At 41.2% G+C, this 16,385-nt stretch overlaps 1 protein-coding gene across 6 annotated transcripts in view; it reads left to right on the top strand.

Moving 5' to 3' along the window:
* LOC105498233 (UDP-N-acetylglucosamine pyrophosphorylase 1) overlaps positions 1 to 16,385 on the top strand; it is a 45,933-nt gene that overhangs the window by 24,411 nt on the left and 5,137 nt on the right. For 3 of the 6 annotated variants that reach the window (XM_011770233.2, XM_011770238.2, XM_011770234.3), the window contains 4 exons: positions 3,506 to 3,699; positions 4,706 to 4,846; positions 6,116 to 6,304; positions 14,719 to 14,769. In XM_011770233.2, the coding sequence (XP_011768535.1) occupies positions 3,506 to 3,699; positions 4,706 to 4,846; positions 6,116 to 6,304; positions 14,719 to 14,769 (575 nt within the window). The remainder of the gene's footprint in view (positions 1 to 3,505; positions 3,700 to 4,705; positions 4,847 to 6,115; positions 6,305 to 14,718; positions 14,770 to 16,385) is intronic. The other 3 variants (XM_071082007.1, XM_011770237.2, XM_011770235.2) reach the window with 2 other exon arrangements.

Genomic DNA, 16,385 nt, shown 5'->3' with positions numbered 1-16,385 from the left:
GACTGACATATATTAAAATCTTTTAGAAATGTTAGAAGCCTTTTATGTAATTGCTCCCCTGCCCTTTTAAAATAAGAAAATCAAAGCATTAAAATATGTGTTTTAAAACATGTAAGTTAGGGGATGATTCATACTGTGGTAGTAGAATTATTTGCAGTACTTTATTTTTATTGTATTTATTTATTTTGAGACAGGGTCTCACTCTGCCACCCAAGCTGGTGTGCAGTGGCATTATCATGGCTTCAGTGCAGCCTCGACCTCCTGGGTTCAGGTGATCCTCTCACCTCAGCCTCCTGAGTAGCTGGGACTACAGGCACCCGGCACCATGCCTGGCTAATTTTTGTCTTTTTTGTAGAGATGGGGTTTTGCTATGTTGCCCAGGTTGGTCTTGAAATCCTGGGCTCAAGCAATATGCCTGCCTGAGCCTTCCAAATTGCTGGGATTACAGGTGTGAGTCATTGTGCCTGGCCTGCAGTACTTTAATAGGCCCCTGTCTTGGTGCATTAAGTATTTTTTATGGAGTGAGGAACATGAGAAAAGACTGAAAGAGTGAGGTAATTTGCAGAAGTGCAAAGTTAAAAAGGCAGGAACCATTATTTATTGAAGATCATTTTGTAAAGCAATTATAGTAACTCTGAGGTTAAAGTGTTATTTTGTATTCAGCTTTTCTTTCAGCTCACTGCAACCTCTGCCTACCGGGTTCAAGTGATCTTCCTGCTCAGTCTCCCAAGTAGCTGGGATTACAGGCATGTGCCACCACACCTGGCTAATTTACCATGTTGGCCAGGCTGGTCTTTTAACTCCTGATCTCAAGTGATCCACCTGCCTTGGCCTCCTGGAGTGCTGGGATTATAGGTGTGAGCCACTGCGCCCGTCCCTGGACCCAGTTTTTCTGGATTAAACTTATGAAATAATGAGTAAACCTTTTAAGTTTATACTGTATATCTTTTCTTTGTGTGGTTTTTTTTTTGAGATGGAGTCTTTCTCATTTCGTCCAAGCTGGAGTATAATGGCACAATCTTGGCTCACTGCAATCTCCGCCTCCCAGGTTCAAGTGATTCTTCTGCCTCAGCCTCCCAAATTGCTGGGATTACAGTGCCTGCCACTATGCCTGGCTAATTTTGTTTTAAATTTTCAGTAGAGATGGGGTTTCACAATGTTGGCCAGGCTGGTCTTGAACTCCTGACCTCAGGTGATCTACCCACCTCAGCCTCCCAAAGTGCTGAGATTACAGGCGTGAGCTACCACCACCCGGTCTAAGCTTTATATCTTTTCTGTATAATATAAATTGATTCCCACTTCATGCAGTTTACAAATGCTTTCTTCTATAATGTAGACTTTTATAATATTTGGAGGTTCATAGTTGCCATAGAAGTAAACCTTTGGGAAATGTAAAATGTGAATATGCACATTTTTATTTTTATGGCTGGTTGGGAGTAGGCGTATATAGCGGTGATTGGAAAATAAACCTGTGTGTGTTAAAAAAAAAAAAAAAATGAGAATAAGGGGAATCTATCCCAAATTCCCTGCCTAGTAAGGTACCGACTGTAGGTAAAGTACATGAAGTAAGAGGTGGTGATGGGTTGGTAGATAAGAATTATAAATAGGCCCCTGATTGATTTAAATGATTTGCTGAATAATGTTCCCCTTCAGTTTAATCTAATTCCTTGGTAGAAAGTTTCTTTTCATTAAGAACTGTGTTCCTTACAGGGTGGCAAACAGTGAACCACACAGCAGGCTTACTTATCCAGCAGCTCTGCCTCACCCAGCTAGACTCAGTGCCTATATCTCTAATTGCTGTGTAAACGAAGTTCTCAATAGTGCCTTTAGTTTTCTGGACGAGACTGCTACTGACTGTATTTATTTTAAGAAATCAGTTGTTGGCCGGGCGCGGTGGCTCAAGCCTGTAATCCCAGCACTTTGGGAGGCCGAGACGGGTGGATCACGAGGTCAGGAGATCGAAACCATCCTGGCTAACACGGTGAAACCCCGTCTCTATTAAGAAATACAAAAAACTAGCCAGGCGAGGTGGCGGGCGCCTGTAGTCCCAGCTACTCGGGAGGCTGAGGCCGGAGAATGGCGTGAACCCGGGAGGCGGAGCTTGCAGTGAGCTGAGATCCGGCCACTGCACTCCAGCCTGGGCGACAGAGCGAGACTCCGTCTCAAAAAAAAAAAAAAAAAAAAAAAAAAAAGAAATCAGTTGTTGAAGAAAAGTTTTAACTTTATTAATATAATTTCATGTCCACTTAGGATAGACTTGTCAAATTGTTTTAAACATATTTTGAAGCATGCTGAATTGATAATTGGACAGGACAAATAAAACAATACCTTAAAATAAATATGTATTTTTGAGACAGGGTCTTACTCTGTTGCGCAGGCTGGAGTGGAGTGCAGTGGTGCAATCACGTTTCACTGTAGCCTCAACCTCCCCAGACTCAGGTGATCCTCTTGCCACAGCCTCCCTAGTAGCTGAGACTCCAGCATGCCACCATGCCTGGCTAATTTTTTTATTTTTTAAATAGAGACCAGGGTTTCACCTTGTTGCCTAGGTTGACAAATATTTTTTATTGTTTGATTCTTTGGTTGAATATCTCATCTGAACCTTGATTTTATATTGCTCATTGTATATAGTTCTTTTATAATTTTCTTGTAAACACTTAAGTCAGTGATGTGTGGGATTAGTGTGGTGGCACACTAAAATCACCTGTGAGGTTTTTAAAAATTACATATTCTTACATTTCCCTCTGATTTTAGTATGCCCTCTTTTCTCAGCTCCCCATCAGCCCAGAGCCTTTGATAAATTGTCACATCACTGGTTTTCAAAATTAATTTTTTGAAATGTAGAATCACTTATTTCAAACAAAATTGAGTATACAAAACAGATAAATATGGTTGGGTTTTCTGATTAAAGTTGGAGTGGGAGGCTAGTGACCTGCCTGCTCTAAACCCCTTTACCTGCTACTCAGGTCCCTGAAAAACAAGAAAAATGCCATATTCACTAATGAAAATTAAAGAAATGCTATTTTCAGATGAAATATTGGGCAATAGAAAATGAGAGACAAAATGCCTAACTTAGGTCTTTTGTCTTGTGAATCTCAGAGAAATTTCATTTTGTTTATTATCAAAGTAATTGAGTGTGGTTAAGGATAAATTAAACAAAAAGTACAAGATACATGGGGAATGTTGACTCCTGATTTAGTTATTCCCAGTCCAATGTGATTTACTCTGTGCTAGATATATATATATATATATATGATGGAATTTCTAGCCCATGGTTTAGTTAGGTGATAAGTAGGAAGGAAATAATGTACCTCATTTCCGGTTGGAAAGTGCCTGTCAGGGTATATAAAGATGGATAGTTGATTGTCTAAAGTTAAAGATTCTTCTTGGCTTTATACCTTTTCGTGTAAGCAAAGTTGTAAATGTCATCTTTGACAATGGCAAATCTCCAAAGAAACATTTAATTCCATTTCTTTCTCTACTGTTGTCTTTCTTTGGTGGACAGGTGGTGGAAAAAACGAACCCTACAGAACCAGTTGGAGTGGTTTGCCGAGTGGATGGAGTTTACCAGGTGGTAGAATATAGTGAGATTTCCCTGGCAACAGCTCAAAAACGAAGCTCAGATGGACGACTGCTGTTCAATGCGGGGAACATTGCCAACCATTTCTTCACTGTACCATTTCTGAGAGATGTTGTCAAGTATGGGCAAAATGGAGCCTTTTAAAATTATATTTATTGTTAATCAGAAACTAAGACACTTGAGAGGGACGCAGATACCCCAAATCCATATCCCACAGAATTCATCTTTCCCGAGGATCACTTATCAAATGGACATGTATCTCATGTTGTGATTGTTTTTAGTAAGATGTATTGTAAGGTGGGAATCATCGGAGCCCATTCCCCAGCACATTAATGGGAGGCCAAAGCATTTCACCCTTCTCACCTTCCCACCCCCAACTATGTGCTAGGTTCTGTTGAAGCAAAGAATAAGAAATGAAACTTTCTTTACCACAACTGTGAGCTTTTTAAAAATACAGATATTCACCCTACACCAACTGAATTAGAATTTCAGGAGGTGGGTTCGGGGCATCTGTATTTTTAGGAAGCTGTCCTCAGAGTTCTAATTCAGCTGATTCCCAAGCTGGCATTTAGGAACTAGTGTGCTAAAGAATAAAGAAAGAACTTGACACCTGCATGAAAATCAGTGGGTAGTGCTATAAAGGATAAAATAAGAGCTATTTTATCCTACCATAGTTTTAAATGAAGGACATTCTCACTATCAATTTCACTTAGCTTTTAGACATTCAAGATGACTGTCTACTTTTTAAAAAGTTAATACACCTTACTTTATCCAGTTCCAGAATATTTCCCATTCTATGCCATTTGTAGCTGGGTTTTTGTTTCATCCATAGTAACTTAATGCATTTTTTAATGTACACATATACAGTTTTAAGGCATTTGTAATGAATACAGTTTTAATGCACATGTACACAGTTTTAGTGGAGACCGTTATTTGATTTTTTAAAAAATAGATGATTTGGGGAAAGCTATTCATTTACTATTTAAATATGAACTGAAACTTAAATGCTCTTCACTTTGAAAATCTTAGTATTGGTTGTTGACACATTTGCTCCTGAGTGTTATAAGATTTTCTGGCATTTGAAATCTGAAACGTGATTATATCTTTTCTCCTCCTACTTCTTAGTGTTTATGAACCTCAGTTGCAGCACCATGTGGCTCAGAAGAAGATACCTTATGTGGATACCCAAGGACATTTAGTTAAGCCAGACAAACCCAATGGAATAAAGATGGAAAAATTTGTCTTTGACATCTTCCAGTTTGCAAAGTATGCTTTGAATAGTACCAGTAAGGTTAAATAAATGTCTTAAAATGCTGCTTTTCACTCTCTTAGGCATGAAATTGTTTTCAGGAAACATTTGATAGCACATATCTCACATGGCATTTTGATTGTGAGTATGCAGTCTAGATTCATTATGGTTCTCTAGAATAAAACCAGGAGTGTGATCTGAGTTGCCTATGAGTACAACATTTTTTTTTTAATCATCTAGTTTCTGGCTCCTATAAAGTTTTTTTTTCTCATATATATATATTTATTAAATGAGATGGGTTCTTCCTATGTTGAGCAGGCAGGTCTCAAACTCACGGCCTCAAGTGATTGTCCCATCTCGGCTGCGCAAAGTGCTGGGATTACAGGCTTGAGCCACTGTGCCCCGCCTTGGTCTCCTGTAAAGTTGTTAAAGTCGTTTATTTTGGATGAGAAACTGAAAAGGTTAAGATAAAGAATTGACCCGTTTTGTATTTAGGATATCTTTTTACTGCCCCGTGAATAAATGTTTTAGTAAACATGTTTTTAGATTATATAGTTTTCTATAAAGATCACATTTGATGCTGAGATGCTTGTCTCAGAATTTGATGAGTGCAAAAATGAGGAAGACAAATAAGCTGTATAAAATTAATGCGTGGTGGCTCATGCCTGGAATTCCAGCAGTTTGGGAGGCTGAGGCGGGTGGATGACTTGAGGCCAAGGAGTTGGAGACCAGCCTGGCCAACATGGTGAAATGCCGTCTCTACTAACAGTACAAAAATTAGCCGGGCGTGGTGGTGCATGCCTGAAGTCCCAGTTACTCAGAAGGCTGAGGTGAGAGAATCTCTTGAACCCAGGAGGTGGAGGTTGCAGTGAGCTGAGATTGCACCACTGCAGTCCAGCCTGGGTGACAGAGTGAGACTCTGTCTCAAAAAAAAAAACCATAAATAAATAAAATGAAATTAATCTTTCCATTTCTAAATCATCTTTTTTGCCTGGTTTTTTTTTCCCCCAGAACAGGCACTAATGTGATCTTTGTACGTTAGGATTCCTAATCTTTCTGACTTAAGATGAACTGTTCTATAGTTGAGGGGGGAAATGATTTCTCATTTCGCATTGAGAAAGAAAATTTCAACTTTCTTTAGTCCAAGGATGAGCAATATTTTATTCATCATTCAAATTGGAATAGGAAAGCCTATTGTTGAAGACCAAAGGCTTAGCTATGTTAAGGGGTTAGAAGCTGTGTATGCAGTTTCATAATAAAGAGGTCTTTATATGGTTTTGCTCTAGGAAGTTTGTGGTGTATGAAGTATTACGGGAAGATGAGTTTTCCCCACTAAAGAATGCTGACAGTCAGAATGGGAAGGACAACCCTACTACTGCAAGGCATGCTTTGATGTCCCTTCATCATTGCTGGGTCCTTAATGCAGGGGGCCACTTCATAGATGAAAATGGCTCTCGCCTTCCAGCAATTCCCCGGTAAGTCCGTATCTTTTCTCTTTTGTATGAATGCTTTCTTGGACTTTTCCTCCTCTTGGACTACTTTCTCTCTCTCTCTCTGTATTCCTAGATCTTTTTTAGAAAACAAAGTGTTAATGTGTGAATAGTTCCTGTTGTGAAATAACACTAGCTTTGCCTATTACAAAGAGAATGATTGTTTTACTTTCTTGTGAAGAGGAGTCTTTCAAATCTTTCTTTAATTTTTATTTTTTGGAAACAATGCCACCGTGACAGCAAAAAGACTTCTACTAAATAACGATCAGAAGATTTTTTTTGTTTTGGTGTGCCATATGGTTAAAGCCCATCGGTAACACTCTGTACCACAGGGCAAGTCCTTCAGCCACAGAGGATTGGTTGTTGCTGCCCTTATATCTGTGGCCTCACTACTATTTTTTTTTTTTTTTTTTTTTTGAGACAGAGTATCGCTTTGTCACCAGGCTGGAGTGCAGTGGCGCAATCTCAGCTCACTGCAACCTCCACCTCCCAGGTTCAAGCGATTCTCTTACCTCAGCCTCCCAAGTAGCAGGGACTACAGGTGCACACCACCACACCCAGCTAATTTTTGTATTTTTATTAAAGATGGGCTTTCACCTTGTTGGCCAGAGTGCTGTTGATCTCCTGACCTTGTGATCCGCCTGCCTTGGCCTCCCAAATTGCTGGGACAGGCGTGAGCCACTGGGCCCAACTGACCTCACTACCATTAATAATACTGTCTGTGAGACCCACTCATAGCCCCACCAAACCCCAGGCTACCTACAAATTGTAGTCCCATGGCAGTTTTCACTGTCGCACTTTCAGGTCACTGAGGAAGATGTGTAGAACAGAAGTAAATATCAGTTACATTCACTGATACTTTAGAAATGGCCTTGGTTTTGAGCAGTTAAAAAAAAGAAGGTATTGTAGCAATTTAAATCCAAGGTAAAATACTTTCCAGCTAAATCTGTTTTTGTTTGTTTGTTTGTTTGTTTTTTGGAGCCAGAGTTTCGCTCTTGTCACCCAGGCTGGAGTGCAATGGCACAATCTCTGCCCACTGCAACCTCTGCTTCCTGGGTTCACGTGAGTCTCCTGCCTCAGCCTCCCAAGTAGCTGGGGTTACCCTCGCCTGCCGTAATGCCTGGCTAATTTTGTATTTTTAGTAGAGACAGGATTCCACCATGTTTGTCAGGCTTGTCCTGAACTCCTGACCTCAGGTGATCCGCCTGCTTTGACCTCCCAAAGTGCTGGGATTACAGGCGTGAGCTGCCATGTATGGCCAGTCCTTTTCGTTTTTAAGACAAGGTCTTGCTCTGTCAGCCAGGCTGGAGTGCAGTGGCGCGATCTCGGCTCACTTCACCTCCTGGGCTTAAACAATACACCCGCCTCGGCCACCCAAAGTGCTGGGATTACAGGTGTGAGCTATTGTGCTCAGCCTAAATCTTGTATTTTATGATGAAACCTTCACTGGCACCTAGAATTTCCTCTTCTGAATCATCTGGTATATCCGTACTTATGTAAAAAGCATTCTGCCATTTAATTTATATTCCTAACGGATAAGATGGCTGGCTGCAAGAATGCCTCAATAAATGTTAAAATAGAAACAAACAAAAAACCCCGGGGGGACGGAGCAAGATGGCCGAATAGTAACAGCTCCAGTCTCCAACTCCCAGCGCGAGCGACACAGAAGACCGGTGATTTCTGCATTTTCAACTGAGGTACTGGGTTCATCTCACTGGGGAGTGCCGGACGATCGGTGCTGGTCAGCTGCTGCAGCCCGACCAGCGAGAGCTGAAGCAGGGCGAGGCATCGCCTCACCTGGGAAGCGCAAGGGGGAAGGGAGTCCCTTTTCCTAGCCAGGGGAACTGAGACACACAACACCTGGAAAATTGGGTAACTCCCACCCCAATACTGCGCTTTAAGCAAACAGGCACACCAGGAGATCATATCCCACACCTGGCCGGGAGGGTCCCACACCCACGGAGCCTCCCTCATTGCTAGCACAGCAGTCTGTGATCTACCGGCAAGGCAGCAGTGAGGCTGGGGGAGGGGCGCCCGCCATTGCTGAGGCTTAAGTAGGTAAACAAAGCCGCTGGGAAGCTCGAACTAGGTGGAGCTCACAGCAGCTCAAGGAAACCTGCCTGTCTCTGTAGACTCCACCTCTGGGGACAGGGCACAGTAAACTAAACAAACACAGCAGACACCTCTGCAGACGCAAACGACTCTGTCTGACAGCTTTGAAGAGAGCAGTGGATCTCCCAACACGGAGGTTGAGATCTGAGAAGGGACAGACTCCCTGCTCAAGTGGGTCCCTGACCCCTGAGTAGCCTAACTGGGAGACATCCCCCACTAGGGGCAGTCTGACACCCCACACCTCACAGGGAGGAGTACACCCCTGAGAGGAAGCTTCCAAAGCAAGAATCAGACAGGTACACTCGCTGTTCAGAAATATTCTATCTTCTGCAGCCTCTGCTGCTGATACCCAGGCAAACAGGGTCTGGAATGGACCTCAAGCAATCTCCAACAGACCTACAGCTGAGGGTCCTGACTGTTAGAAGGAAAACTATCAAACAGGAAGGACACCTACACCAAAACCCCATCAGTACATCACCATCATCAAAGACCAGAGGCAGATAAAACCACAAAGATGGGGAAAAAGCAGGGCAGAAAAGCTGGAAATTCAAAAAATAAGAGCGCATCTCCCCCAGCAAAGGAGCGCAGCTCATCGCCAGCAACGGATCAAAGCTGGACGGAGAATGACTTTGACGAGATGAGAGAAGAAGGCTTTAGTCCATCAAATTTCTCAGAGCTAAAGGAGGAATTACGTACCCAGCGCAAAGAAACTAAAAATCTTGAAAAAAAAGTGGAAGAATTGATGGCTAGAGTAATTAATGCAGAGAAGGTCCTAAATGAAATGAAAGAGATGAAAACCATGACACGAGAAATATGTGACAAATGCACAAGCTTCAGTAACCGACTCGATCAACTGGAAGAAAGAGTATCAGCGATTGAGGATCAAATGAATGAAATGAAGCAAGAAGAGAAACCAAAAGAAAAAAGAAGAAAAAGAAATGAACAAAGCCTGCAAGAAGTATGGGATTATGTAAAAAGACCAAATCTACGTCTGATTGGGGTGCCTGAAAGTGAGGGGGAAAATGGAACCAAGTTGGAAAACACTCTTCAGGATATCATCCAGGAGAACTTCCCCAACCTAGTAGGGCAGGCCAACATTCAAATCCAGGAAATACAGAGAACGCCACAAAGATACTCCTCGAGAAGAGCAACTCCAAGACACATAATTGCCAGATTCACCAAAGTTGAAATGAAGGAAAAAATCTTAAGGGCAGCCAGAGACAAAGGTCGGGTTACCCACAAAGGGAAGCCCATCAGACTAACAGCAGATCTCTCGGCAGAAACTCTCCAAGCCAGAAGAGAGTGGGGGCCAATATTCAACGTTCTTAAAGAAAAGAATTTTCAACCCAGAATTTCATATCCAGCCAAACTAAGTTTCATAAGTGAAGGAGAAATAAAATCCTTTACAGATAAGCAAATGCTTAGAGATTTTGTCACCACCAGGCCTGCCTTACAAGAGACCCTGAAGGAAGCACTAAACATGGAAAGGAACAACCGGTACCAGCCATTGCAAAAACATGCCAAAATGTAAAGACCATTGAGGCTAGGAAGAAACTGCATCAACTAACGAGCAAAATAACCAGTTAATATCATAATGGCAGGATCAAGTTCATACATAACAATATTAACCTTAAATGTAAATGGACTAAATGCTCCAGTTAAAAGACACAGACTGGCAAACTGGATAAAGAGTCAAGACCCATCAGTCTGCTGTATTCAGGAGACCCATCTCACACGCAGAGACATACATAGGCTCAAAATAAAGGGATGGAGGAAGATTTACCAAGCAAATGGAGAACAAAAAAAAAGCAGGGGTTGCAATACTAGTCTCTGATAAAACAGACTTTAAACCATCAAAGATCAAAAGAGACAAAGAAGGCCATTACATAATGGTAAAGGGATCAATTCAACAGGAAGAGCTAACTATCCTAAATATATATGCACCCAATACAGGAGCATGCAGATTCATCAAGCAAGTCCTTAGAGACTTACAAAGAGACTTAGACTCCCATACAATAATAATGGGAGACTTCAACACTCCACTGTCAACATTAGACAGATCAACGAGACAGAAAGTTAACAAGGATATCCAGGAATTGAACTCATCTCTGCAGCAAGCAGACCTAATAGACATCTATAGAACTCTCCACCCCAAATCAACAGAATATACGTTCTTCTCAGCACCACATCATACTTACTCCAAAATGGACCACGTAATTGGAAGTAAAGCACTTCTCAGCAAATGTACAAGAACAGAAATTATAACAAACTGTCTCTCAGACCACAGTGCAATCAAACTAGAACTCAGGACTAAGAAACTCAATCAAAACCGCTCAACTACATGGAAACTGAACAACCTGCTCCTGAATGACTACAGGGTACATAACGAAATGAAGGCAGAAATAAAGATGTTCTTTGAAACCAATGAGAACAAAGATACAACATACCAGAATCTCTGGGACACATTTAAAGCAGTGTGTAGAGGGAAATTTATAGCACTAAATGCCCACAAGAGAAAGCAGGAAAGATCTAAAATTGACACTCTAACATCGCAATTAAAAGAACTAGAGAAGCAAGAGCAAACACATTCGAAAGCTAGCAGAAGGCAAGAAATAACTAAGATCAGAGCAGAACTGAAGGAGATAGAGACACAAAAAACCCTCCAAAAAATCAATGAATCCAGGAGTTGGTTTTTTGAAAAGATCAACAAAATTGACAGCCCACTATACAGACTAATAAAGAAGAAAAGAGAGAAGAATCAAATAGATGCAATTAAAAATGATAAAGGGGATATCACCACCGACCCCACAGAAATACAAACTACCATCAGAGAATACTATAAACACCTCTACGCAAATAAACTGGAAAATCTAGAAGAAATGGATAATTTCCTGGACACTTACACTCTTCCAAGACTAAACCAGGAAGAAGTTGAATCCCTGAATAGACCAATAGCAGGCTCTGAAATTGAGGCAACAATTAATAGCCTACCAACCAAAAAAAGTCCAGGACCAGATGGATTCACAGCTGAATTCTACCAGAGGTACAAGGAGGAGTTGGTAGCATTCCTTCTGAAACTATTCCAATCAATAGAAAAAGAGGGAATCCTCCCTAACTCATTTTATGAGGCCAACATCATCCTGATACCAAAGCCTGGCAGAGACACAACAAAAAAAGAGAATTTTAGACCAATATCCCTGATGAACATGGATGCAAAAATCCTCAATAAAATACTGGCAAACCGGATTCAGCAACACATCAAAAAGCTTATCCACCATGATCAAGTGGGCTTCATCCCTAGGATGCAAGGCTGGTTCAATATTTGCAAATCAATAAACATAATCCAGCATATAAACAGAACCAAAGACAAGAACCATATGATTATCTCAATAGATGCAGAAAAGGCTTTTGACAAAATTCAACAGCCCTTCATGCTAAAAACGCTCAATAAATTCGGTATTGATGGAACGTACCTCAAAATAATAAGAGCTATTTATGACAAACCCACAGCCAATATCATACTGAATGGGCAAAAACTGGAAAAATTCCCTTTGAAAACTGGCACAAGACAGGGATGCCCTCTCTCACCACTCCTATTCAACATAGTGTTGGAAGTTCTGGCTAGGGCAATCAGGCAAGAGAAAGAAATCAAGGGTATTCAGTTAGGAAAAGAAGAAGTCAAATTGTCCCTGTTTGCAGATGACATGATTGTATATTTAGAAAACCCCATTGTCTCAGCCCAAAATCTCCTTAAGCTGATAAGCAACTTCAGCAAAGTCTCAGGATACAAAATTAATGTGCAAAAATCACAAGCATTCTTATACACCAGTAACAGACAAACAGAGAGCCAAATCAGGAATGAACTTCCATTCACAATTGCTTCAAAGAGAATCAAATACCTAGGAATCCAACTTACAAGGGATGTGAAGGACCTCTTCAAGGAGAACTACAAACCACTGCTCAGTGAAATAAAAGAGGACACAAACAAATGGAAGAACATACCATGCTCATGGATAGGAAGAATCAATATCGTGAAAATGGCCATACTGCCCAAGGTTATTTATAGATTCAATGCCATCCCCATCAAGCTACCAATGAGTTTCTTCACAGAATTGGAAAAAACTGCTTTAAAGTTCATATGGAACCAAAAAAGAGCCCGCATCTCCAAGACAATCCTAAGTCAAAAGAACAAAGCTGGAGGCATCACGCTACCTGACTTCAAACTATACTACAAGGCTACAGTAACCAAAACAGCATGGTACTGGTACCAAAACAGAGATATAGACCAATGGAACAGAACAGAGTCCTCAGAAATAATACCACACATCTACAGCCATCTGATCTTTGACAAACCTGAGAGAAACAAGAAATGGGGAAAGGATTCCCTATTTAATAAATGGTGCTGGGAAAATTGGCTAGCCATAAGTAGAAAGCTGAAACTGGATCCTTTCCTTACTCCTTATACGAAAATTAATTCAAGATGGATTAGAGACTTAAATGTTAGACCTAATACCATAAAAACCCTAGAGGAAAACCTAGGTAGTACCATTCAGGACATAGGCATGGGCAAAGACTTCATGTCTAAAACACCAAAAGCAACGGCAGCAAAAGCCAAAATTGACAAATGGGATCTCATTAAACTAAAGAGCTTCTGCACAGCAAAAGAAACTACCATCAGAGTGAACAGGCAACCTACAGAATGGGAGAAAATTTTTGCAATCTACTCATCTGACAAAGGGCTAATATCCAGAACCTACAAAGAACTCAAACAAATTTACAAGAAAAAAACAAACAACCCCATCAAAAAGTGGGCAAAGGATATGAACAGACATTTCTCAAACGAAGACATTCATACAGCCAACAGACACATGAAAAAATGCTCATCATCACTGGCCATCAGAGAAATGCAAATCAAAACCACAATGAGATACCATCTCACACCAGTTAGAATGGCAATCATTAAAAAGTCAGGAAACAACAGGTGCTGGAGAGGATGTGGAGAAATAGGAACACTTTTACACTGTTGGTGGGATTGTAAACTAGTTCAACCATTATGGAAAACAGTATGGCGATTCCTCAAGGATCTAGAACTAGATGTACCATATGACCCAGCCATCCCATTACTGGGTATATACCCAAAGGATTATAAATTATGCTGCTGTAAAGACACATGCACACGTATGTTTATTGCAGCACTATTCACAATAGCAAAGACTTGGAATCAACCCAAATGTCCATCAGTGACAGATTGGATTAAGAAAATGTGGCACATATACACCATGGAATACTATGCAGCCATAAAAAAGGATGAGTTTGAGTCCTTTGTAGGGACTTGGATGCAGCTGGAATCCATCATTCTTAGCAAACTATCACAAGAACAGAAAACCAAACACCGCATGTTCTCACTCATAGGTGGGAACTGAACAATGAGATCACTCGGACTCAGGAAGGGGAACATCACACACCGGGGCCTATCATGTGGAGGGGGGAGGGGGAAGGGATTGCATTGGGAGTTATACCTGATGTAAATGACGAGTTGATGGGTGCAGCACAGCAACATGGCACAAGTATACATATGTAACAAACCTGCACGTTATGCACATGTACCCTACAACTTAAAGTATAATAATAATAAATAAATTAAAAAAAAATGTTAAAATATTGGGCTAGGTGTGGTGGTTCATGCCTGTAATCCCAGTATTTTGGGAGACTGAGGCTGGTGATTTCCTGAGGTCAGAAGTTCACGACCAGCCTGGCCAACGTGGTGAAACCCTGACTCTACTAAATCTACAAAATTAACTGGGCATGGTAGCACACGCCTGTATCCCAGCTACTTGGGCGGCTGAGGCAGGAGAATTGCTTGAACCCAGGAGGGAGAAGTTGCAGTGAGCTGAGACTGTACCGTTGCACTCCAGCCTGGGTGACAGGGTGAGACTCCATCTCAAGAAAAAATAATAAAATGTTAGAGAACACATTGGAATTTACTAGTACGTAACTGGTTTTATAAGAAGCAGCAGTGGTAGCTTTCATCTCCCAGTCCAAGGCCACTTTTGGGCTCTGTATTGGTCAACAAGCTTGCTCTTGGCGTGTCACGTTGTCCTCATGTTTCATCTTTGGCCATTGAGTTTTATTTTCATTTTTTTTTTACCCCCTTTTGGTCTCTTGGGACAAATTTATGATTTACCATAAATACATACCATTCAATCAAGTATATTTTGCAACTCCATTTCATTGTTATTGTTTGATTTGCTTCCATTCCCCATTAATGCTTATTTATTCCCATATAGCAGTGCTACAAATGGGAAGTCAGAGACCATCACAGCTGATGTCAATCACAAGTAAATATACCAGCCTGCCTACAGTGCATGGTGATGGGGCTGTGCTTCCCTCCATACTAACTGGCATCGTAGTTTAGTGCTCTGCCTTTTGGGGGTCTGGAGGGAGGATGGTTGAAGCTTTGGTGTGGGTGCACTGCTTACTTGGTGGCAGGTATCTCTCTGGATAACACTAACTCAGAATCTTGTTGCATGCTGGAAATGGGGAGCATGCTTTACTAAAGAATCTGACCACAGGTGTTAGAACTGGAACTGACAAATTTTAGATGATAGATAAGATCCAGAGCAGGTTACAGGTCAGGGAGAACACATTTTGCACCTTTAACATAAGCTTGTACGGGATTAAAAATACCATTCTGAAGATGTGTCTTGTGGAATTGGGTGTATGCTGTCAGTATAAAGGCTAATTGTTCCTGTCGTGTTTGATGGCCCTTGATATGGTGAAAACTGTTCTGTTGATTTATTCTCACACTAATAACTCCCCTTTTTGGTCACTGCATTAATTTTAGTCAGTTACTATCTTGCTTCTAAAGAATCTTTTAATCTTAATGGCAGATCATTTTTAGTTAGAAGTAACACATATCCTCTCCCATCTGGGTACTGACAGAGTTTGGAAAAGCAGTTATCTTTATCGTTTAAGAGACAGCTTGGTGTTATTGTCACACGTTGAAAGTTAAAGTTTTTAAGGTTGGGTGCAGTCGCTTACGCCTTTAATCCCAGCACTTTGGGAGGCCAAGGCGGGTGGATTTTCTGAGGTCAGGAGTTGGAGACCAGCCTGGCAAACATGGCGAAACCTCATCTCTACTAAAAATACAAAAATTAGCTGGTGTGGTGGTGTACACTTGTTAACTAGCTACTCAGGAGGCTCAGGCGGGAGAATCACTTAAACCTAGGAGGCAGAGGTTGCAGTGAGCTGAGATTGCACCACTGTACTCCAGCCTTGGTGACAGAGCAAGACTCCATCTCAAAAAAAAAAAAAAAAAGAAAAAAAAAGTTTTTAAGGTAATTTGGGAAATATATGTAGGGCAAAATATCTGGAGATGGAAGTTGTCTCAGAAATAGAGTAGCACTGACATCAATGTCACCCAAGTGCTTTTTCCTGTTTGTGCCATTCCTTTGCCCAAATTCCTGTGAATGTCAATGTTTCTGGGATGTGACTCTGTAAACAAGGAAGTGGGCTTAAAGATCTGATCAGTTTCTTACAGGTGCTGTAGATCAGTGGTCCCCAACCTATTTTGGCACCAGGGACTGGCTTTGTGGAAGACAAATTTTCCACGGACTTGGGGTGGTGAGGGTGGTTTCAGGATGATTCAAGCACGTTATATTTATGGTATACTTTATTTCTATTATTATTACATTGTAATGAAGTAATTATACAACTCACTGTAATGTAGAATCAGTGGGAGCCCTGAGCTTGTTTTCCTGCAAATAAATGGTTCCATTTGGGGATGATGGGAGACATCATCAAGCATTAGATTCTCATGAGGAGCATACAGCCTTAGATCCCTTACATGGGCAGTTCACAATAGTGTTCACATTCTTATGAGAATCTCTTGCTGCCACTGATCTGACAGGAGATGGAGCTCAGGCAGTAATGTGAGTGGTGGGGAGCGTGTGTA

Source organism: Macaca nemestrina, chromosome 1 (genome assembly GCF_043159975.1).
Source record: "Macaca nemestrina isolate mMacNem1 chromosome 1, mMacNem.hap1, whole genome shotgun sequence".
Lineage (NCBI taxonomy): Eukaryota > Metazoa > Chordata > Mammalia > Primates > Cercopithecidae > Macaca > Macaca nemestrina.
Note: the sequence above shows the minus strand (reverse complement) of the source record. Positions and strands in the feature narration are given on the sequence as shown.